Source organism: Lepisosteus platostomus, chromosome 5, assembly GCF_059453375.1.
Source record: "Lepisosteus platostomus isolate fLepPlt1 chromosome 5, fLepPlt1.hap1, whole genome shotgun sequence".
In the NCBI taxonomy this organism is placed as follows: domain Eukaryota; kingdom Metazoa; phylum Chordata; class Actinopteri; order Semionotiformes; family Lepisosteidae; genus Lepisosteus; species Lepisosteus platostomus.
In genome coordinates this window covers 59,584,453-59,608,398 of record NC_142615.1, presented here as the reverse complement: position 1 = coordinate 59,608,398, position 23,946 = coordinate 59,584,453, and the positions used below count along the sequence as shown (strand labels likewise).

Sequence of the window (23,946 nt, the reverse complement as noted above, 5' to 3'; positions counted from 1 at the left end):
GCCTTCACACGCGTTACAGTATGCTCCTATTATTTTTATGCTCAGCTACTAAGATTTCCTTCAGTGGTAAAATTCCATATGAATATTCAATACTACAACGGGCACAGTAAAGACGTTTACTGTAAATCTTTCTACGACAGACCAATGGACCAAGAGTGCCCCTGTCGGTCAACCAATCACATACCGCAGTACCGCGCGTCATCGAGCGTCACAATGTATGACGTCGTAGCCAATTACCTCCGGTACGTGTGTGTACCACGCACTTTGTACCGCTGCATCTGTATGTGTGTATTAATGATGATAGCACTACTGAATACTAGTATTCATGTGAGAATTAGTGATGATAGAGCTACTTTTAATTTTGGTTTTAATTCTAGTATTCATGTTAATATTAGTGATAATCATAGTGTTAGTGTCAGAATATTAAGACTCATTGTCATGTTATTTCTTTTGATAGTATTATTGTTATTATTGGTATTATTAGTGTACTGCTAAGTTTGTGTTATTGTTAGTAATGATGATACTGTAAGCCTTAATTGCAGTGTTACTGTTGTAATATTGGCCGTATTTGTGTGTTAGTTATAGTGTAACTGTAGGTAAGAGTGTAGGTAAAGCCCCGGCTGCCCTGTGGTGGCTCAGGGAGGACCCGTGGGTCGAACTGGAGGGGCTGCTCTAGGTTGAGGAGAGCCGGGTGTGGCCCAGGGCTCAGAATGCGATGTCTTCCATCCAGCTTGACTGCTTGGAGTTGTACGATGAGGTCCTGGCCAAGTTTGGATTGGAGGCAGCATATGTGGGATTAGTGAGTCACTGAAACCCCTCCCCTTGTCCAGCTTACACTGTGGTATCGGGGCAGTACAGGGGCTGGGGCGACTCTCCTGACCCCCTCAGCTTTCCAAGATACCTGCGCCACCCCACTCAACCTGGAAATCTCCCAGATCCAAGGGGAGAGAGACAGGAGCTGGGCTGGGACACCAGCCTGCTGTTATTTCAAGTGGGTGGCTGAAAAACACACCACTTACAGATCACCACTAGGGGGCATCATAGAGTGGGTGGTGAGACTCTTGGTCATCGATGGCAACAGTGGGGTTACTCCCCCTCTCTCTAATGGCTCTATTAACAGTGGGGTCTCTCTCTCTCTCTCTATTGGCTCTATTAACAGTGGGGTGACCCCCCTCCCCCTCTCTTTTGGCTTTAGAGATACCACAGTTCCACCCCTAGGTTGCATCTCCTGTCTGGCGCTGTGGAGGTATGATGATGATGATTCACTGTCTTTGTTCTCTCTCTTTGGTACAAGAGTTGGTACTGAGTTAGTGAAGTTTAACAGAGGATATGATAAGAAATTTTACCAAATCCCAAAATTAAAACAGTGAAGACAACAGGCAACACAACGAGAGCTCTGATAATGGAGGTTTGGTTTGACGGCAGCAGACATGGTCAGGACATCTTGCCTGATTCTCTCTCCCCATTTTCTTAGGATTTTCCCTTCCAGGGCACAGGAATCATGAAGCAGGATGACTAGGAGGAGGCGAAGGAGACACTGAAGTCTTACTTCAAAAACACGAAGGTCAGGTGTCACTTCTCTGAGGTGGACAAGTGCTTCTGCTAGTCTGCAGCAGAGCTCGACCTCATCCTGCAGAACAACCTGGGAGTCCCTGTAGCTGAGGTCTGTGAATAGCAGGTTAATTTTTTCTCTTTGTAGTAGTCTTAGGACAGTCTGACTTGTTGTGGGACTCAGCAGGAACAGAAAGGTCTTCTGTGTGTCTTCAGTCTCCACAGCCAAGGAGACGCACGATCCAGATGGGTGAGGCTGTTAAAGAAAACAAGATGTTCATCCCTCCCTCTCCTGGACCTCAGCGCCCCTGGGCCCTCCCTCCTCAATCATCTGAGCTCAGAGAAACCCCTGGTGACTGTGCCATGCCGCCCCCATCAACCCCTGGAGGAGCCCCCTCCTTTGAGTAACTTCAGAGTTCCTGAGACTCAGAGACAGGTGAGAAGTGAACAGAACCTCTGTCCTTGTGTGGCGTCACCTGTACAGGCTTTTATTGGACACACTGTATAAACTCATCTGGACAGACTCTTACTAGATACACTGTATAGTCTCATCTGGACAGACTCTTATTGGACACACTGTATAGAAGGAGATGGAACAGATGAATCAGGAGGTGGAGAAGAGGAGATGGGAAGTGGAGAAAAAGAAGAGACAAATGAAAGCTCAGAAGAAGAGAGTGAAGGAGGAGAAGAGCAGCCTCTAGGTATGTCCAGACTGTAGGTTTAGCAGGAGCAGCAGTAGAAACAGTTGTGATATTATTCAGATCACTAGCAGTGTCATCAGTACTATAAACATAAGGGGGGAATTTACTGTTGTAAGCAGCAGCAGGAGTGATATCATTAGTAGAGGAAGCAGAATTAATTATTATTATTATTATTTTAAATTGCAGAAACTGCTCAAGGTATTGTTTGGAGCCTGACTTCTCACCAGACTAGAATGAAGAGAAGAAGGGATCTGAAAAAAATACTGAAATAAAGTTGAGAATCAAGAGGAAAGGAGTCACTACACTAGGAAGAGAGAATCGATAAACCAGAGTGTAGATAAGAAATAAAGGAAGAAGGGAGATCAATGACTTGTGTTGTGGATTATTCTATATTAAATCTCTGTCAGGGTGACAAGGCAGTGCAGTGGTTAGCATTGCTGGTTCAGTTCCTGGCGTTCTATCTGCTCCCTTGGTATGTGCATGTACCATTGTTCGCTTGAGTTTAGTTAATTAGCTTCTGGGAAAACCAGCCCTGGTGTGAATGTGTGTCTGTAGTGTCCCATTCAGGGCGTATCCTGTCTTGTGCCCATTTAATGCTGGGATAGGCTCTGCCTACCCCGCTACTCTGAATTGAAGCAGTTAAAAAAATGGAGATAGTATTTAATGCAGAGTCGCTGTTAATACTACAGTTGTACAGTTGTTCTCTCAAGAATATAAATACTCTTCAACAAATACATGAGCTCTATCAATAATACAGATAAGATAATATATCAATAATATCAATCTTCTGTAAGATCAAAATAGACTAGATGAGAAATTGAAATTGAGATTTTTTCCTGAGTGTACATGGTTTACTTGTTTATAGTGTGTAAACATTTCTATGAAGAAATAAGCTGGTCCCACCCTGAGCATGACAATAATGATTCAAAATCCAAACCCAAAAGTCTATTAAGTACCCAACTCGTAAAAACACAGAATACCCTCATATCAAGCTTCACTAACATTTTTTATTATTTTTTTTATAACTACAAAGCAGATGGAGCCACCCCTTAATTGATTCAAACACCAGATTTGTTAAAATTCCACATACCTATTTATATTTATTTCTAACAGCACCGGAGAAGCTGATGTCAAAAACAGTTATTTTACAAACCAGAAACAATGCCGGAAGGCAAAAGAGATAGGGGTCTTTCTCTTCTTCTCACAAACCATGGGACACAACAGACATACAGAAGGTGCTGCAGCACCATTTTCATAAAATGCAATTATGTTGGATGAAATTGTCGAGCTGCTTCAACCTCTGGGAAAGGAAAGGCAGCTTCAGACATGCCCACAGCCACGCCGGCTCGAAGTGGGGGAAGATTTTTCCCCAAATCACCTCCAAGACTGGTGCCCTGAACTGCTTTGCCACAATCAGCCTGTGGAACACGCTGGTGGTGCACCCCAGGAGGCTCACCCCATGGTCCCCCCACTTCACTGTCATCTCCCTGAGCCATGCACCGGTCACAGCTTCTCCAGCCAGCTGTCCAGGAGGCTGAGCTTGAGCTGCTCAAAGTCCTGGCGGATCTAACTGCCAGACAGCTCATCGTCAACCTCCCGCACAGTGTCGACAATAGCTTGAGCAGGTAGAAAGCCGTCCTTTATTTCGTAACGAAGATCCCTGAACTTAGACAATTCAGCCTCATAGAAACATCTACGCCATCGAGACCTGAGCCGGGTGGTTGAGGAACAGAGGCTGCTCAAGCAGCGGGGCTCTCATCTTCGGCATGTAGGAGACATGAACTCCCCCCATGCCAGCAAGACTTCCCTGTAAAAGTGGGGCAGGTGTTCCACCAGCTCCAGAGTCAGCCTCATCAAGAGAGACTCCCACCCTACACCCCTGCAGGTCTTGAGGTGACGTCCCATAGAGATGCTATGATTATCCGTGTTAAGGACGCTCTTCATCTTCAGGCCGATATCAGACAGCCCCAGCCCACCCATGGAGACTTCTCCAATAAGGGTGTTGTAGGCGACCTGTGGAGGGTCCCCTCTCCAAACAGAGCCCACCACCAGCTGTTGAATCTCTCTCTCAATCCTCTAGGGAAGAGGCATCACAGATAGAAGGTACCACAAGAGGGACAGGCACAGCATTTTGACCAATAACACCCTTCCCTTCGAGGTCAGGGACTTGCATCTCCACCTGCCAAGTCTGACCCTCATCTTAACAAGCTTTTCCTTCCACAGCAGGAGCCCAGTGGCCTACTCATCAATACCAATATAGACTGCGAGGACCTTAAGGTGACCCGTCTCCACCTTGAAGGGGTATCCAAGGAGCAGGGCAGTGTCTGCCCTCCCCACCGGCATGATCTCAGACTTCTCCAGGTTTACCCTGGTGCCCGAGGCAGTGCAGTAGGCCTGCACCATCTATGGTGTCGTTGGCATATTAATAGATCAGTGAGGTGGCAGCGCCCCCAGGCAAGGCAACCCGTGCACCCGCTCCTTCCTGAGAATCGCCAGGCCCAAGGGCTCAGCCACTGAGGAGTAGAGCAGGGCAGACAGAGGGCAACCCTGCCACATTTACCTGGTCACGGGAAAGAATATCGTGAGGGAACCATTCACCCTGACACACCTCATGATCCCCCTGTACATGAGCCTCATGTCCTCTCCCTTTCCCGTCATGTCCTCCACAGGAAGACAGATGAAGGGAAATCCGTGTGCTGATTGACAATAAAAAAGTCGCTTCAAATTATCCACCAATCTGTTTTATGTGTCTGAGCACATCTTTCCTTCCTCCTTTGCAGTGAGCACATTTCTTTTTGTGTCTTCTCCTGTCTTTTCCTTGCTGTATAACTGTCCCCTTCCTTCATGTGGAGATGGATCTACAGCCAAAACCCTGCTTGTTTCACCCTGTTTGTGCAGCGTCAGTCTGTGTGAGGAGAGGGACACACGCTGCTCCGGAGGTGCAATAGGTCAGCATACTTATACAGCAGAGTCATGTTGAGATTGTGAGTTCCAGCATCTCCTGGAGCATCATTGATTCTGATATACATAAATAAATTGGTACCAGATGATAATTTATAGAGACTTCCTGATTATTTGTCCCACAATACACACTTTTTTGGGAAAAAAAAATTGAATTGATGTATCATGTGAACCCTTGCTCTTAAGATGGAAAGAGATTGCATTTGGTATTGCATGTAGATGCTAATTATTTTATTTACTTTGCCCTCTTGTTAAGATCTGTTACATCAGGAAAATAAAGTATATGCTCAGTAGAGGGGTTGTCATATTTTGTCTGTTAATCAAACATAATCAACAATTATGGACAACCATTTTTTGCCAAGGTTGTGAATTATAATGCCTTAAAAGTCACATTTAAACTTTCTGTAAAATTAAAAAAAAAACACAGAAATACAAGCGGGCACTGATTTGTGTCCAGAATACTCCAACTTAACAAATCCTGCTCCAGAAATTGTCTCTTCTCCCCTTTTGAGCCACTGCCCACCAAAAGGTCTCTGCGTGTCTCTGTTAGGGAGATGTCAAGATGCTGAGCCTGTGCTGTGCTTCAGTGGCGGGTGTAGAGGACACGCTGTTGTACATGGAATGCAAATTGAGCTCCTTGGACATGAAAACTGACAGATGGTTAAAACTTCTCTCAATAAACAGGAGATCCTGTGTCTGGAATCCTGAGGTGCGTTTCTTCCTGTCTTGTCATACAGAATGTATCATTAAGGACAATCACATATGGCTTGATTTTGTTAATGGAAGTATTTATTTCCTTTCTTGGGACAACGTGTTTTTCGAGAAATGCATACAATTTGCGAAATATGAAATACAAATTTTGCTTATGGTGCAGAATAAATACTGCCAGCTGGGAAGAATATGACAGCATTTTTTTTCTTTAACCAAAAACCTGCAAATGGAGACGTTTTCGTTGTGGTAGGGCAAAACAATAAATCTGTTCCGTTTCGCAAAATTCACTTACGAACGGTGCAAGTCGCAGGTGATTCACTCCTCTTGACTAGGTGGCGCTAGGAGGTGCAGTTAAGTTTATATCCGTCTGCAGAAACTCCTCTTTCTCAGCTCCGCTTCTCGGTTGTTTTGAAGCCGCGGCCGCGCTAACGAATGACGTCATCACACGACGCTACATAGCATACCCGTGGGTGCTTGAATGATTTTCTTTCTATAAAGAAGAAAGTTGTTTTTTTTAATAACTTCAGTTTCTGAAAACGTAGCATCTTGCCAACTGTGTTTATGCTTGAACAGAGCACAGCCCTGACAATAGAATCTGTGAAGAATAAAAATAAAGAAGCAGTTCTGTTTAAACATCGCAAGTCAGCCTTTGTTTCTGATCGACTCTGAAGAAGGATGGCGGAGTGCTTGTTAAATCTGCAAATCCAGCTTGACTCGTTCATGCAGGTTTTGCTCAAATCGATCGTGTATGAAATGTCAGAAGTTTTTGGAAACAGGATTTCTGACTCTGAGGACGAGTTTCAATACAAACTCCGCAGCGTCTCCCAGGTCCTGGTGAGACGTGCCGTGTTTAAAATCACACAGTGTGTGGAGGACAGTGTCGGGAGTGAAATGGCGCATCTGAAGAAGGAAAACGAGAGCCTGAAGTGGAGACTGCAGCTGTGGGAGAAGGCGTCGGGAGCAGGAGGAGATCAGGGACAGACAGATCATGTTGGACATACGCTTCTCTGTGAAGTCACTGCAGAAATAAAAGAAGAAATGGACACGGAACTGCAGCTCTCAGGTCAGTGTGGTGACTTGTATGAAGTCAGAGTGTGTGTGTTAAAAACCAGTGTCTATAACTAACTCAATAGTGAGATTTTTTTAAACAACAAACTTTATTTTAAAGAAAACATCTCACAATAGTAAACATTCTCATTATCAGTACGCGTTCTAATAAAGTATCAAACTGTCATCAAATAAATACTTTCCGAAAGAGGTGAGAATATAGTGGAGAGATGCATAGTGACGTGGGAAAGACTTGTGTGATGTAGCAACGGGATTCTTTACTGGAAACTGAACTTTGTCCGGTTACGGTGCTGAAAACACCTCGTTCACATTCAACAATTGTTTCACTGAATCAATTTGTACTCCAACGTCATTAGGAAACAACATTTATAAATATTGTATTTACGTTGTATTGGTCTAAATTTTTATAAGTATACTAATGATTGTGTATATAAACATTATTTAATTGGTTTAAGTATTACTGTCGTCCAGGGTCTGTGTCTGTATTGACTCCTCTGGAATATTAATCCAGTGTGTCTGTATTAACCCCTCTCTCTCGGTACAGTGTTAATGTACTGTAGTGTCCAGAAAGTGTCTGTATTAACCTCTCACTCAGTGCAGTGTTAATTACCTGTAGTGTGCAGTCAGTGTGTCTGTTTTAATCCCCCTCTTCTCAGTGCAGTGTTATTATCCTGTTGTGTGCAGTCAGTGTGTCTGTATTAACCCCTTTCTTTGATTGCAGTGTTAATGTCCTATAGTGTCCAGTCAGTCTGTGTTTAACCCCTCTCTCAGTGCAGTGTTAATTAAAACTGTAGTGTCCAGTCATTATGTATCTATTAACCCCCCTCTCTCAGTGCAGTGTTAATGTGCTGTAGTGTCCAGTCAGTATGTATCTATAACCCCTCTCTCTCAGTGAAGTGCTAATGTCCTGTAGTGTCAAGTCGGTGTCTGTATTATCCCGCCTCTCTCCATGCAGTGTTAATGTACTGTATTGTGCAGTCAATGTGTCTGTATTCACCCTTCTCTCTTAGTGCAGACTTTATGCCCTGTAGTGTCTAATCAGTGTCTGTATTAACTCAGTGAAGTGGTAGTATGCTCTAAATTCCAGTTTGTCCATGTCTGTATAAGCCCCCTGTCTCAGTCTAGTGTTAATGTACTGTAGTGTCCAGTCAATCAATGTGTCTGTATTCACCTCTCTCTCTCAGGACAGTGTTAATGTCCTGTAGTGTCCAGTCAGTATGTATCTATTAACCCCTCTCTCTCAGTGCAGTGTTAATGTGCTGTAGTGTCCAGTCTGTATGTATCTATTAACCCCTCTCTCTCAGTGCAGTCTTTATGTCCTGTAGTGTCCAGTCATTGTGTACGTATTAACCTGCCTCTCTCTGTGCAGTTTTAAAGTACTGTAATGTGCAGTCAATGCGTCTGTATTAATCCCTCTCTCAGTGCTGTGTTAATGCACTGGAGTGTCCAGTCAGTCAGTGTGTGTTTGTATTAAACCCCTTTCTCTGATTGCAGTGTTAATGTACTGGAGTGTCCAGTCAGTCAGTGTGTCTGCATTAACCCCTCTCTTTCTCAATGCAGTGTTAATGTACTGTATTGTCCAGTCAGCATGTCTGTATTAACCTCTCTTTCACTGCAGTTTTAATGTCCTGTAGTGTTCAGTCAGTGTGTCTGTATGAACCCCTCTCTCTCTCAGTGCAGTGTTCATGTACTGGAGTGTCCAGTCAGTGTGTCTGTATTAACCCCTCTCTCTCAGTGCAGTGTTAATGTGCTGTAGTGTCCAGTCAATGTGTCTGTATTAACCTCTCTCTCTCTCTCTCTCTCTCAGTGCACTGTTAATGTAAATGTAACGTAATTGTGATATAATTACTGTAGACTTACTTTTTACATGGTAGTTAGGTTTCTGACGAAGCTAAATCAGAACACACCCTTATACCCACTTATTCCACTATGTTTAAACAACCCAAATTGATTGTGAGTGTACTAGTATGTGTGTGTGTGTAGTTTAAAGCTTTTAAGATCACATGGCCTCAGCTATCACTACTATGCTGATGTTACTCAAATATACATCCTTACCAAACCTGACGCTGATGTGGCTGTCTCTATTCTATTTATTTGCATCCCCGATATAAAAACTTGGGTTACTCAAAATTTCCTTCCTTTAACTGTGGCAAGACAGAAGTCATGCTTATTGGCACCACCCATCAACTTTGTACAACCAATGTGTAACCCTATCTGTAGATGATCTTGTACTTGAGCTTCAGTCTAAATTGAAAAACATGGAGATGATATTTGACGTTCGACGCACATGTGCAGCATGTTGTCAGAACATCTTTCATTCACCTCATAAATATTGCTTGACAACGCCCTGTAGTATCACTAACTGTGACTGAAAAATTTTGTCTTCTCCCAAATTGACTACTGTAACGCTCTACTCTCTGGGGATTCTAAATCCCCATTGAACAAACTCCAGTATGTCCAAAATTCAGCAGCCAGAATCCTGACCAGGTCTCGTACAAATGATCACATGACTCCTATCCTGGAGTCCTTGCACTGGCTTCCTGTCAAGTTTCATATCGACTTAAAAATCCTCCTGCTCACCTATAAGACTCTCCATGTCTTGGCTTGGCACCTCCATACTTGTCTGATATTATCACCCTACTCCCTACCTTGCAATCTTTGCTCTTCTAATTGTGTTCAACTGTTTGTCCCCCAGTCTGTCTACACTCTATGGGTGACATGGCCTTCTCCTGTTTTGCCCCGTGCTCTGGAACTCTCTCCCCAAGGATATCAGAGAGTCACCTTCTCTAAACTCTAAATCCAGACTTAAAAACTTTTTCTTCAGAAGAGCCTTTATTGAACTGTTCTGTACCGCTCTGTTCCTACTGTACTTAGTACCACTGTCTACTGTCTCCTCTAACTGTGTATTCTCATCGTGCTAATTTTGTGTATTTTTTGTTGTTGGCATTCTGTAAAATGCTTTGAGAAGCCACCTCTAAAGGTATAAAACTATAAAATAAAGTTTATTCTTATAAAGGTCATGTCTTCTTGTCCTGTGTTTACAGGCTCAGAGGTCAGTGTTCTCTCCGACGCTGGGGAAAGGGCTCTTCTTGAACAGCAGCACAGTAAGGAGGAGTGGGGCTCCAGTCTGATGCAGGAGACAGAGCTCACTGCCGCAGCAGGGAAAGAGGCACTTAGTGAGCAGCACACAGACAGCAGACAGAGTGTCAAGGATCTGGACTCTGTGCCCATGATGAAGACGGACCCTGAGAGTGAGACACCTGGGCTCTTAGTATGTGATGATTTTACAGAGAAGATGAATAATCTGGACACAATCAATATTACACAAGGTTGTAATGAACTGGGCTGTGTCTCTGTACAAGAGCACAGTGAAGAACTGGATGTCTTTAATCTTACAGAGCAGGACATGGAGCCCCAGTTGATTGACTGTGCAGAGCAGCAGACTGATGTACCTGGTGAAGAGAACATTGTTGAGATACAGCACCGAGAGGAGAGTCAGTACAGGGAGGAGCAACAGCAGCTCCTACAGGGCTTGATAATTAGGCCTTGTTCTGTTCAAGTGGAGAGACTGTCACTGCAGAGTCTAAAACAATCATATGATCCCTTAGATTCTGATGACTTTACACACAGGTTTAATAATCTGGTTACTGAGAAAATTGTTGAAAGTTTTAATGAACTGGAGAGTATGTCTGTTCTTGGGCAAAGAGAGGAACAGCTGAATGAACTGGGGGGTTTAAGTCTCAGAGAGCTGGGGATGGAGTCCCAGATGATTCACACTTCTGAGCAGCACACTGAAGGACACGATGGAGAAAACAAATCTCAGTTTCAGCACACAGAGCAAGACCATTCCATGGAGCATTTGCAGAATAAGAGACCCCAGCACGATCAGAGGATGAGGAAGAATCACTCAAGGCCTTGCTCAGATGGAGTGGACAAACTGCCATTATGGCACAGGGAGAAGCAGCGTTTCTGTCAGTCTAGCATTTCAAAACCCTACCAGCACTTTCACACAGGAGAGAGACTGTTCAGCTGTAGTCAGTGTGGAAAGAGTTTTAGTCAGTCAAGTAACTTAATTATCCACCAGCGCATTCACACAGGAGAGAGACCTTTCAGCTGCAGTCAGTGTGGGAAGAGTTTTAGTCGGTCAAGTAGCTTAATAGCCCACCAGCACATTCACACAGGAATGAGACCATTCAGATGCAGTCAGTGTGGGAAGAGTTTTAGACAGTCGAGTAGCTTAATAGCCCACCGGCACATTCACACAGGAGAGAGACCATTCAGCTGTAGTCACTGTGGGACGAGTTTTAGTCGGTCCAGTAGCTTAATAGCCCACCAGCACATTCACACAGGAGAGAGACCATTCAGCTGCAGTCAGTGTGGGAAGAGTTTTAATTTGAAAAGCATCTTACAATCACACCAGCGCATTCACACAGGAGAGAGACCATTCAGCTGCAGTCAGTGTGGGAAGAGTTTTAGTCAGTCAAGTAGCTTAATAGCCCACCAGCGCATTCACACAGGAGAGAGACCGTTCAGCTGCAGTCAGTGTGGGAAGAGTTTTAGTTGGTCAGGTGGCTTAAAAACCCACCAGCACATTCACACAGGAGAGAGACCGTTCAGCTGCAGTCAGTGTGGGAAGAGTTTTAGTCGGTCAAGTAACTTAAAAACCCACCAGCGCATTCACACAGTAGAGAGACAGTTCAGCTGCAGTCAGTGTGGGAAGAGTTTTAGTCTGTCAAGTAACTTAAAAACCCACCAGCGCATTCACACAGGAGAGAGACAGTTCAGCTGCAGTCAGTGTGGGAAGAGTTTTAGTCGGTCAAGTAACTTAAAAACCCACCAGCGCATTCACACAGGAGAGAGACCATTCAGCTGCAGTCAGTGTGGGAAGAGTTTTAGTCGGTCAAGTGACTTAATAACCCACCAGCGCATTCACACAGGAGAGAGACCGTTGTAGCGGCAAGGTTTATTAAAATACAGGAATTAAGTTTGCTGCTCCCTTGCCAGTCTCTCTCTCCCTCATCTCAAGTGGTGCTTGATAGAGAGAGGCCATTCCATTTGGTTCACATTTAAGGTGTTTTTCTAGCTGTTTTTCTAGTGTTCTGATAAGGAACAACTCCCAAAGCTGAGACACATCAGCCACCCTAATTAATGGTCATCTCTGGTGCCTCACTGTCTGGGAGATTCCAAGGGAGAGTCTCATCCCAAATGGTTTACAACCCCAAGGTCAGAGTTCATGGTTACTCATCCTCACACGGGGCACCAGTTTATGTAGGCATCCTCTCACGAGGCACCAGTAACTGTAGGGGTTTGTGCATTTACTGGGACAATTGTTAATTGTAGCAGTAAGTCACAAAATGATTCTCGAATGCCCATGGAACTTTCAACCAATGAGCGACCATAGTTCCTCCAAGTAAAACTCCAGCTCCTCCTGGACATCCTCAGACTCAGCTCAGACAGTCATGTAACGGCCAGTGTGTTCCAGTGCCAGAACTTTCCTTTGTTCTAAGAGTCGAGAACGGAGGTTGCCACCGTGTAACCAAAGGATCCACCCGAGGTTAGCCCAGCAGCAAGCCTCGTGAACCCACCGCGAACACTCACCTGATCAACGAGCAAACTGGTTGGAACTGTGGACAGCTGAATATCAGTATTCAGGACTCGCGCTACATCGGGAACGAACCGGTCTTCTTCCTGTCTAAAGATTGTGACTTTTCTGTGTGCAAACTCTGCTAGTTTCAGCCAACAATAACTAGCCGGTCTTCAGAGAGCATCAGCAGCGCACCGTAGCAGAAATCTCTCCCTACTTCTCCTTCTCTCACGTCTAATCAGCACTGCCTTGCACCGGGCCACAGAGCGCCGATTGGTCACGGCAACAGCCTGCCACTGCTTCTTTGCGTCCGCGGGAGATCTGAATCCCCATAGAGCGGATGAGTATTCAACATTCTGCATTACAGCTCGAGAATTCAATTGTTACCTCAACCTGAGTTGACATCAGTTTAATTCCTATGAGTCATGTACTGGCTTTTGAGTATCTAATGTACAAGTTGTAACAAAGTTCATTTACAAAACGGTCTAAATGAATGATATACGGAATGTATGTCCCTCTTGGTTTGTAGCTCTTCGTGATTGAATATATACCTTTTGCATACTGCTAACCCGCTCTATAAGATCTGTTATGTTTATGTAGATTTTATGTATTAATAAATGTATTGTCGTGTATTAGTATCCCCGTGTGTGCGTTGTTTGAGTTATCCTGCAAGGTTGATTCTAATAGCTATCAGAAGAATAATTTTTGTGACTTGCTGCTACAATTAATAATTGTCCCAGTTAAGCACAAAACCCCTACATTTACTGGTGCCTCATGAGAGGATGCCTATAGAGTGAAGAACAGGAACATGTAAGATGATTGATATACATTAATATACCCATCCACTCGATTCAGGGTTGTGGTTGAACTGGAACAATCCTGACAAGCAGTTGGTGCAAAGCACAGTATCGCCCATAATGTGACACCAGTCCAGCTGCAGCACCCAGGGTTGGTAAAGAACATGACAGTAAGAATACTTTCAAACAACAAAAAGAGTAAATTACATATATATGGGATTTTTACAGTTTGGTGTATTAATTTCTATTTTCTCACTATTACAGGTCGAGGAATGGATGCAAAGAAAGTGTTGTGTCAACACGTGGGCACAAAAATGGTAATAATTGCTTTTAAAGAGCACAAAACCTCAAACAGCAGCTATCTTCCTTTGCATTGAGTGAAGAAGAGGAACATGTAAGTTGATGGCTACATTAATATACCCATCCACTCGATTCAGGGTTGTGGTGGAACTGGAACAATCCTGGCAAGCAGTGGGTGCAAAGCACTATCACAGATAATGTGACACCAGTCCATCACAGGACTCACTCACACCACGGCCAATTTTCACAGAAGCCAATTAAAATCCATGTCCTCCACCTTCATAGCTTCCATGTTGTACAGTATTTTGAGAAAATCTGGAATGTACCTTTCTTGCATTTTATTTGTGTTTTATCAGATGTTTAATCTTAAACTAAGCTGTAATGCACGGGTCAGCAGCTGTGAAGGGAGACAGAGAAGTTTTTCATTTCATCTGCGGGAAAGCCAATTCACAGTCCTTCCAAAGACTTGAGAAGACTGCATGAGAAGTAAGCAGAATAATATATTACTTTAATTTCTGTGGTGTCATGCCCCACACTACCTCGGAAACGCCGTTCTATCCCTGTCACACCCCACACTCTCCCTCGCAAATGCCATTGCATTCCCAGAACCACTGTTTCATAATCTCATCCCTGATTGAACCCATCAGATTCCTCAAATTCTCACTCCCTAACCAATTATCCAATCACACCCCTTTCCTTTCAGTATTTAAACTCCCCTCACACACATCCCCACGCTCACTATTGAGAAGCCTCTTGTAGTATTCTCCAGTGCGTGTTTGCAAGCCTTTTGACTGATCTCCTGTTACGAATCTTCTGCCTCCACCTTTTGACCTCGCCTTCTGGATTTTGTCTTTTGGATATCTCTCGTTACCGGACCCTTTGCCTCCCTTATCAACCCAGCCTTTGGATTTCGTCTTTGGATCGTCCCTTTGCTACTTTGCGTTCTGTGGGATTCCGGTCACACATAAGGATCCTCCAATTTTACCTATAGGTTCCCTGACACAGACAAGGGGAGTCCTGGTGTCCGTGTGGCAGCGCAGCTGGTATAAAACGCTCCCTGTGCTGTGTGTGTTGTGGGATGCTGGTGTTTCCGAGAGAAATAGGGCTGTTTGTGTGGGAAGATGCTCTTTCCTCAGGAGGGGAAAAGTCCGTCTGGGGCTCAGCTGGAAGAACCGAGCGGGAAGGAAAGTTCTGGAAGTGCGCGTCTCCTCTCCGTCTGCTTCAGTCCCAGTTACTGCGACACCAGGACAGAACAGGAGTGACGAGCGAGTCTTCTTTTGTACACGGGGTATTAGAGGGGTTTTTAGGAAACAGCACAGAGAGAGAGGAAAGGACACCAGTGGGAGAGAGTCCTGAGACTGATTGATGAATCTCTCAGTTCTTGTCTTGATACGGGTTATACCCAGTCCCAGTTTAAACTGGTTTACAATGTGGGATTTCTGCACTGACACGACCCTACATGTGTCTCCACATGAGACGGGAGTCCTGTAACGTGTTTTTAGACAGAAACCCGCCAGAACAGACACATGAGAAGCGACCTGGAGGAGAGGTCAGAACGGGGACAGTTTCTGGACAAGTATAAAAACTGGGAACTTTGCTTTTTACAGCAACAGTTTCTGATTAAAATGTCCCGTTACTTCACTCTCAAGAAAACTAGAAAATTCCAGAAATGGATTAGTCGAGTGATGTCCCATTTTATTAGAAAGAGATTTGATCTCCTGACTGTTACTCTCACTAATATAATAGTCTGTGTTGTTATCAGTACAGTTACTCCAACACCGGGACTCATTACAGCTCATGACATTAATTACAATTAATTAACTCTTTATACTGAGTGCCTTTAGTCGTGAACAGAGGTCCATCCAGTTTCTATGCTCTGTATCCAGTACAGGGTCACGTCTTTCACACTAATGAAATGTAAAGAATGAAAACACATTGAAACAAGCAGTAAAGCAGGGGAATTTATTAAAATGAGACTGTATAAAATACGAGTGACTCAGTGGGCAAAAGACGTATAATATACGTCTATTAAATGCATACCTTAGATGTATAAATGTGGTCTGCAATTCGTCTAGAATGAAATTCTAATATACGTCTATTGTTATACGTCAATTATACATCTATGTTTAGACGTTCATTATACATAAATGGTTGGAGTTCTATTATACAGATAAATTTAGAGGACAATTATACATATATGGTTAGAAGACTATTATACGTATATGGTTAGAGGTCTATTATACGGATAACTTTAGAGGTCTATTATACATCAAAGACAGGTTTTACAGGTGTAGAAACTAGTAAACCAAGAAATTATTTGGTTTCAAAATTTATTCTGAAAATACACATTCACATCTGAAAAATATGTATTTCAAATTATACATTGTATACAATCAATCAACAATCAACATATGGGCAATAATCATAAAACAAACACAACTAGTCTTAAACTTCAGCTACAAATTCTGGTAACATCAATATACAGTATAGTAATGACAAACACAAACTAATTACATTAACACACTATCTAACTCAAAACCACATTTTGATTCAAATATAAATTTTAAAATGCACAACTTCTATATTTCCAAGAAAAAAAAATATTACAGTGGAAGTTAAGATGATTTTTGTCCACCATTTGCAAACCCTGTCTAATTGTCCTAACAGAACCAGAAACCTATTATTTTCAGTGTCCAGATCTCCTGACTCCCTGCCTTGCATGTGCATTCTTCAAGTAACACATTGCGTGCTCCTTTATTTTTTTTTTGTTGATGTAGGGTGGGACTTCAGCACCGCAGCTAGGAGAAAATTATATAATATTACTACTCAAATAAATGATGATTATTATCTTCTTGAGTATAATCTCAAAAATGAACCATTAAGGTTTACTAAGCTCAAAGCTGAAATAAACGGATACAATTTGGCTTGCATCATAGCAGTTGAGTAATAAAGTCTGTCCTAATTAAAGAGTACCCAAAGTTTGAAAGTACAACATAGAATATGAGTACCTTTAATTACTCTATAAAGATTTGTGTCTCCCAGGCCCCTCTTTTGTTGTTTATCTTTTCGGTTTGTGCCAGCGAAGTTGAATTCTGTCATCAGTTCATTTGTCATAAGTCTGAAAACCACATTTTCACTGAGTTTAGACATTTTTTCAAGTGAGTTTCCACTCAACATTTATTTACTCAAATATTTAGGATCAAATGTAGTACTGTAATCCTTATATTTTAAAAGACAATTTTGCAGTTTTACACCTTGCACATTCAGTGGTTAACACATAGGTATCTATAAGCTCAATTCTGTGGATATGTTTATTTGATCGAAGTAAAAATGTAATGTAAAAACATTTAAAAAAATCAATAAGCAATACCTTGACAAGACTGTGAAAACACACTCTGACATCACTGCCGCCTACTCTCTGAAGTTGGTTTATCTGGAAATAATATTATATTTGAAATAATATTAGAAGCTATTTTTACTACTAGATCTTCATTAATCAACTAATCAGACATACCCATTTACACATTCATGGAACAAACATTTTCACATATTAACTGCACTTTTTTGCAGTATTTTCTCAGTCTAAAAATACAAAGTGACCATTTTTCAAAGTAAAAAAAACTGTAGTAACTTTTTAGAACATGAAAACACTTTATTTTGCCATTAAAGGATAAGCAAGATTATACATTATAAACTAAAAATATGAACGTATGCCAGAGATGGATCATATTAATCAGATGTAGGCTATAAAATTATGACCTATCTGAAACCTAGAATATTAGTAGTGAATATTTCGACACCACAGTGAGAATACAATATCATACCAGCAGGTTTTGATTGTCCATGCTGTCAAGTGCTTGCTCGTATGCACAGAACTCTTCCATTGTGGTCAGCCTCCTGATGTGGAATTGGGAGTCCACCGGTTCTGTGGACATACCCAAACGCCTCAATTCATCCCTCATCTCTATCAGGAGGCCCAATACCCGCTTCTGAAACTCTGAAATAATTTACATTTTATATCAGCATTTAAAAGGAATTGGGTTAGGATTTTCTTACACTATTGTCACATTAGCATTACTGTAGTGTTGCTAATGTGCTACATGCAATTTATAATCTTAAAAATAAAAAATGACCACATCTGTAGTTCATTTTAACTGTACTTACTTACATCTGAAAGAGGATATCTCTCTCTCTTCTCTTCTGGTCTGGATGTGGTCTTCTGCCTGGGAGACTCTGAAAATAATTCAGTTATGGAAAACATTTACTTTATCACACAACTTAATATTTCAATTTAGTCATTTAGTCTGTCATTGAACTAGGATTCTATAAACAATGTCAATTAAACTCCATTGGCGTATTTTTTAAAAACATAGCTGCAATTTTGAATGTTTGTGTCGTTTGTAGCATTGTGGTAAAACACAACATATTTTTATATTGTATACGAGCCTACACATAATTAAAATACATTCTGTGTAAAACTATAATATGGGTAGTTTTATTTATTACTTTATACAATAAAAAAGACATACTTTTTGACAGTCTTCCAGGATCATTTCTGCCATCTGGCCAATCCTGGTTTGATACTAGAAATTAAAAAGTTAACAATAATCTCATACTTAACAAATCATTTGCAGAGGGATCATAAACTATTCTTAAATTTAATAATTTAATTAATATGATACAAGTAATGTACTAAGTACTTCGGTTGAAGACTTTGGTCTTATAACTTGCTTAGGGCTTCAAACTTTGCGTGGTGAGGTCCCAGTTTGGACTACCTTGGCTGTTAATATAATATTGCAGATTAATTTAATATTTAAGTATGGACGTAAAATGTTCACCAGTCCAATAATCTTTGAATATAATTCGCTTATGGTAGACAGTTCTCCAGACTTAGGAAAGTACAGTGACATAACCTCAGACTTGTATGTACTTAATATCTCTAATCAATCCATTGCACTGCATTAAAACAAAACGAAAACTAAAACGCCCTGGGCATACCGTTTCGCGCTTCTTATCAGTTGCTCAAAAGTAATTTGACCGTATGAAATGCATAATATAAACCTAGAAACATATATTGTGAGCAGTATTTACGTAGTATCAGTGTCAAGACATACCTCTCAAATACTGTAAATCAAGTTAAAAATATCTCAAGACCGATACTGGTCATAATGAAACCATGTTTCGTGTATGTTTTCTTTAAAGTACCGAGACCAGCCATATACTGTATGTTTATGTTCCAAAATTAATATCATTTATGGCCTTCACACACGTTGCAGTATGCTCCTATTCTTTTTATGCTCAGCTACTAAGATTTCCCTTCAGTGGTAAAATTCCATATGAATATTCAATACTACAACGGGCACAGTAAAGACGTTTACTGTAAATCTTTCTACGACAGACCAACAGACCACGAGTGCCCCTGTCGGTCAACCAATCACATACCGCGGTACCCTGCGTCATCTTGCGTCACGATGCGCGACGCCGTAGCCAAGTATCTCCGGTACGTGTCTGTACCGCGCACTTTGAATGGCTGCATCTGTATCTTTATTAGGGTTGGCCTTCTCTTTGTATAGTTTTGTGGCCTGCTTTGGATCATTCGGCCACCACACAAACTCTCTTCGGGCATCCACCCAGTTTGAGGGCAAGACTCCCTCAACCTCCCCCTCCTGCTCTATCCAAACAGCGCGTGTCCACATCACCTGAAACAGACATACACATTTTAATTTTGAGTCTTAATTCAGATTGCGGTGCTGATTACTACACTTGTGTTCGCTTATAATGATTATACTCAATGAAACACATAATTCAGTAATAAACATTCTGCTTTATGTATACATTTGGTGTTAGATGGTATTCACTACAAGCAATTCCTCACAAACTTTAAAATTTGAACTTAACCATGAGAAAAGAGCAGACAGAAGCAAAGTTGCAACTTCTTCATGGAACAGGATTATGTTCTATTCCATGTAGAAGAGGGAAAAGGACATAACCAGCACAATATGGGAGACACACTACTTTTCTGTGCAACTCTTTTACAGAGAGGAATTTCTCCCTTGCATGCATCTCCAGACTATTAACATATACAATATTAAGCAGTTTTGACTCACATGGTCCAGTGAAGAACTTACAAGTCTGAGTCTCTCGTACAACATCACATAGAAGACTTCGGTCTGCTCTTTTCTCCTTCACAAATGCAAAGTCCTCAAATGCAAATGCAAATTCTTCGTGTCGGGGGGGGGGGAACCTCCGTGGGTTGCCTACAACACCGTTATTGGAGAAGTCTCCAGGGGTGGGCTGGGGCTGTCTGATGTCAGCCTGAAGCTGAAGAGGTTCCTTGACACGGATAATCATAGCGTCTGGAAGATCTGTATGGGGCGTCACCTCAAGACCTGTGGGGGCGTGGGGTGGAAGGCTCTCCTGATGAGTCCAGGGCTGGTGAAACATCTGCCCCCTTTTTACAGGGAAGTCTTGCTGGCATGGGGGAGTTCGTCTTGCAGCGTGTCTCCTACATGCTGAAGACGAGGGCCCAGCTGCTGAAGCAGCCTCTTTTCCTCAACCACCCTGATCGGGTATCGATGGAATAGACTTTGTTATGATGTTGGATTGTCTAAGTACATGGATCTTTTTTTACAAAATAAAGGACGGCTTTCTGCCTGCTCAGGCTATTGTCGGCACTGCGCGGGAGGTTGACGATGAGCTGTCTGGCAGTAAGATCTGCCAGGAATTTGAGCAGCTCAAGCTCAGCCTCCCGGTGGTTGATGGTTAAGTCTGGGGACCATGGGGGGACCATGGGGGGAGCCTCCTGGGGTGCCCCAACCAGTGTGTTCCACAGGCTGATTGTGGCAGAACAGTTCAGGGCGCCAGTCTCTGAGGTGTTTTGGGGAAAAATCTCCCCCCACTTCGAGCCGGCATGGCTGTGGGCACGTCTGAGGCTGACGTTTCTGACCCAGAGGTGCAAGGAGCTGGACTATGTCAAACGACACAACTGCATTTTTACAAAAATGGCGCTGCAGAGCCTTCCGTGTGTCCGCCTTGTCCTGCAGCTCGTGAGAGGAAGAGAAGACCCCTATCTCTTGTGCCTCCCGTCAGCCACTAGGGATTAGGGGCGTTAGAGAGCTGTGCTCTTGTGCCTTCCATTACTCCCACTCGGGGGCTTTTCCACTGACTCTGTGAGGGGCAGGTATGTTCAGTAGATTATTGAGCAGATGTTAGGGGTGTTAGAGAGCTGTGATTGTGCAGAACTTCAGGTGTTTGCTTCCCTGCTCCCTCCTCCACCCAATGTCTGGTCCAAACTGGCTCAGCAACCCCTCACAGCTCCACATGTCAGAACCTAAATTGTGGCCATTTTTTCATGCCTGGACACCCAGTGGGGTGCTGTTGCTAATCCTTTCCTGGACATCGCATGCATTCCTGTACCACTCTACCGCTCCTCTTGGTGGGTGTGCTCATGCTGAAACACTCGAAGGCCAGAGCTGGCGGTGGGAGAGCTCCTGCATGCGCAGCTGAAACACCTCAGTTGGGAAAGCGTTAGACTGAAGATCTAAGGGGCCCTCGTTCAATCCTGGGTTTCTGCACTTCAGCTCATTGCGCCCTTTGTTCCTCTCTCCAGTGTCCCCTGCCTAAAGTAATGCGTCCTTTTCTCTGCCCGATACGCAAACTAGACCTTTCGTGTCTCCAAGTCCCTCTGGAGCCCCCACACTGATCAAGTGACATAATGAAAAATGCACCGGCATGATGCATGGCGTGAGATTAAAACAACACAGCTCCTTGCATTCACAACAAGAGCCAGCAGCAAAAGCAGTGCCCGCAGCTTTCCATAGTGTACTGGTTATCACATTCGCCTAACACGCGAAAGCTTCCCTGGTTCAAAACCGGGAGGAAAAAAGCCACCTCTTTTCGCATGTATCTCTACTGCTTAAAGGTCCCTAGAGAGAGGCCATTTGTTTCCAATGTATTTCTGGTACCTTCATGGCATCTCGTACCAAATTGCTGATAATTTGCAATTTGGCTGTGCAGAGAGACAAAGACGAGCTTTTCGTCAACTCCAAAGCAGCTCAAAATAACATAAAGATTGCAAACCACCGGGAGCTTCTTAGTGAGCCCAGGATCTCATCACGAGGCCAGGATATCTACTCCAGCAACGGGCCTGGCAAACTGTTCCATACTTTGACCACTCTTCGGCGTAAACAAGTCTCTCCTGTTCTCTGATTGAAATGCAGTGCGCATTGTAAAGCGTTATTCATTCACATCACTTACATGGGGCTTGTGCATGGCAGTAGCGGAGCAGTTGTTTCAGGTAAGCAAGCTCCTGCCTGGTTAGTGCTTGGAGCATAAACGCTCTGCTGCTGTCAGTTCTTTCTGGAGCTATCAGCAGGAGGTGCCCCAGGCTTTCCCTTTTCACTTCGGACTCTTTTCTTTGTTCGGGACGCGTGTTTCTCGCCCTCTGAAGAATAAAGACCATCTTCAGCCCACGTGGGGTGGGTGTACGTGTCCAACAGTACTGCTCTCGACTCCAGGGACATCCTTTCAGAGTCACAAGTCTGAGCTCAGATTTAAACACAATTATGACTACGGAAATCTGTAGGACACTGGCTCTCAAATCTCCGAAAGAAGACTGGTAATTTCAACAGTAAAACAAATCGCCTGGGTTAATTAAGGTGCAATTAATAAATGAAGACTCACTTGGCTGTGTGTTTTGGAAAAGTGCTTTGATTTCTGAAGGAACAGGTGTTCACTGATTTCATGTTCACAGCTTAACATTTCACAAAGTACAATGTCTTGCAGGTATACACAGTTGGATGATCATGTTTGCATCACTCTTTTAAACCGGGGGAACAGACAGGTTATGCTTATTTATTGTAAAGTGATTTTCCTTTAGTAACATAATAGGGTATCACTTTTTTTACTGCAAAGATCATTTCTGTGGAGAGGTCATTTTTATGTTTTTAAGGGTCTGCAGTTTTTGTAATCACGTCGAAAGAAAGGGACTGAAATGTTATGGTACAAATATTTTATTGGAAATGGATTATTAAAAAACTGTATCCGGTGTCTGGCATGTTTCTTACAATCACGTGCTGTAGTTTTGTCTGGTCATAGGTGGGCACTGTTATGTAACATCTTCAAACTATATTCACGTTCTATTTGGAATTAATTTGAGAATAATGCACACAGTTTTGTAGGTTTAAAAGGTAAATAAATTTATAGCTGAATGCAAAAAGATTGTAACATTTTGTTCAGTTAAAATTCTGTATATATTATAGTAGCCTATACTGTATATATATGGGTTTTATATCTATATACAGTAAATCTATTTAGGTGATTCACCTTTGAAACATTGTGAAATAGCAAGACTTGATATTAATTCCTATAATTCATATTAGTTGCTCTTAAAAGACAAATATTAACCTGAAAACTGTTTCTTCCTATATGAATGAAGACTACATGGTTTAAACACACACCCTAACCTGTAATGGTGTTTTGTTCTAAGATATCCAACAATTCCATTTCATATTCCATTCTCATTCATAAGTACCTGTGTTATTATGCATCACTGAAACTGACTTCTAATGGAAGTGTTTGATGTTTTTATTTCAGTAATTTGATAAGGAACATGTTGGGGTGTTTCGAGTCATCACTTAAAAATATTATATATATATAGGACTAGCAAAAGTTCTGTTCACTGACTGTGTAAAAACCTATAAGATGGAAAATAATCAGTTAATTTTACTGAACGAATTACGTGAGTAGTTGGCTGATATGGCACCCAAATTGTTTTGTATCTATGAGTGAAGAAATGTTCTGTACATGCCCAGATCTGCCAGGTCTGCCCTGTGCTCTGGTTACAAAGAGATCAAGTTATGTCATCTTTCGCACTGCGATTCCAGGCTTTCCTCGATCAACATAAGCTACTAATCATTGTTAAAGTGAAAAACATTTGGTTACAGAAAATGAGTTCTAACTCCTCTAAAATAAATGTAAAATAGCTTACATCTGAGCATTATTTTTTTTATTACTGCACTAGGAAATACCCCTCAATCATTACATTTAACATGTTAGATATATTTTTTGTAAATTTGAAATTGTTTTGCATTATCTCACAAAATGGATTCTAGGAATTATTTAACGATTACCAATGTATTGTATACACTGTATTGTATGTATTGTAGCAATTATTTGTAAAGGCAGCCCTTGCTCTGCTAAAAACTTCACCACTGTAACCACCCTTTTCAAGATTTTAGTCCAATACTCATATTCGTTGTCAAACTGTCTTTAG

At 42.4% G+C, this 23,946-nt stretch overlaps 1 protein-coding gene and 1 long non-coding RNA gene across 3 annotated transcripts; one reads left to right on the top strand and one right to left on the bottom strand.

Annotated features, from left to right (window-relative positions):
- Positions 1-6,387: 6,387 nt before the first annotated feature.
- LOC148670384 (uncharacterized) lies at positions 6,388-14,644 on the top strand. Of its 2 annotated transcripts, XM_088632418.1 has the most exons (5): positions 6,388-6,987; positions 10,037-10,440; positions 10,753-13,543; positions 13,638-13,767; positions 14,030-14,644. In XM_088632418.1, exons 1-3 carry the CDS (start codon positions 6,600-6,602, stop codon positions 11,944-11,946), a joined length of 1,986 nt encoding a protein of 661 aa, XP_088488544.1. In that variant the 5' UTR covers positions 6,388-6,599; the 3' UTR covers positions 11,947-13,543; positions 13,638-13,767; positions 14,030-14,644. The 2 variants fall into 2 exon arrangements, with proteins under 2 accessions (XP_088488544.1, XP_088488543.1); XM_088632417.1 differs by having other exon boundaries at positions 10,037-13,543.
- Positions 14,645-16,426: 1,782 nt separating this feature from the next.
- On the bottom strand, positions 16,427-17,070 carry LOC148670383 (uncharacterized). The gene is made up of 3 exons (XR_015937023.1): positions 17,044-17,070; positions 16,682-16,791; positions 16,427-16,471 (listed from the first exon to the last, which is right to left on the bottom strand). It is a non-coding gene; the product is annotated as an uncharacterized LOC148670383 (long non-coding RNA).
- Positions 17,071-23,946: the final 6,876 nt, after the last annotated feature.

Bases quoted from the DNA above. Each gene is read 5' to 3' on its own strand.
- LOC148670384 (XM_088632417.1), top strand. From the start codon at position 6,600: ATGGCGGAGTGCTTGTTAAATCTGCAAATCCAGCTTGACTCGTTCATG. The intron at 6,988-10,036 runs GTCAGTGTGGTG...CTGTGTTTACAG, and splicing joins CACGGAACTGCAGCTCTCAG to GCTCAGAGGTCAGTGTTCTC.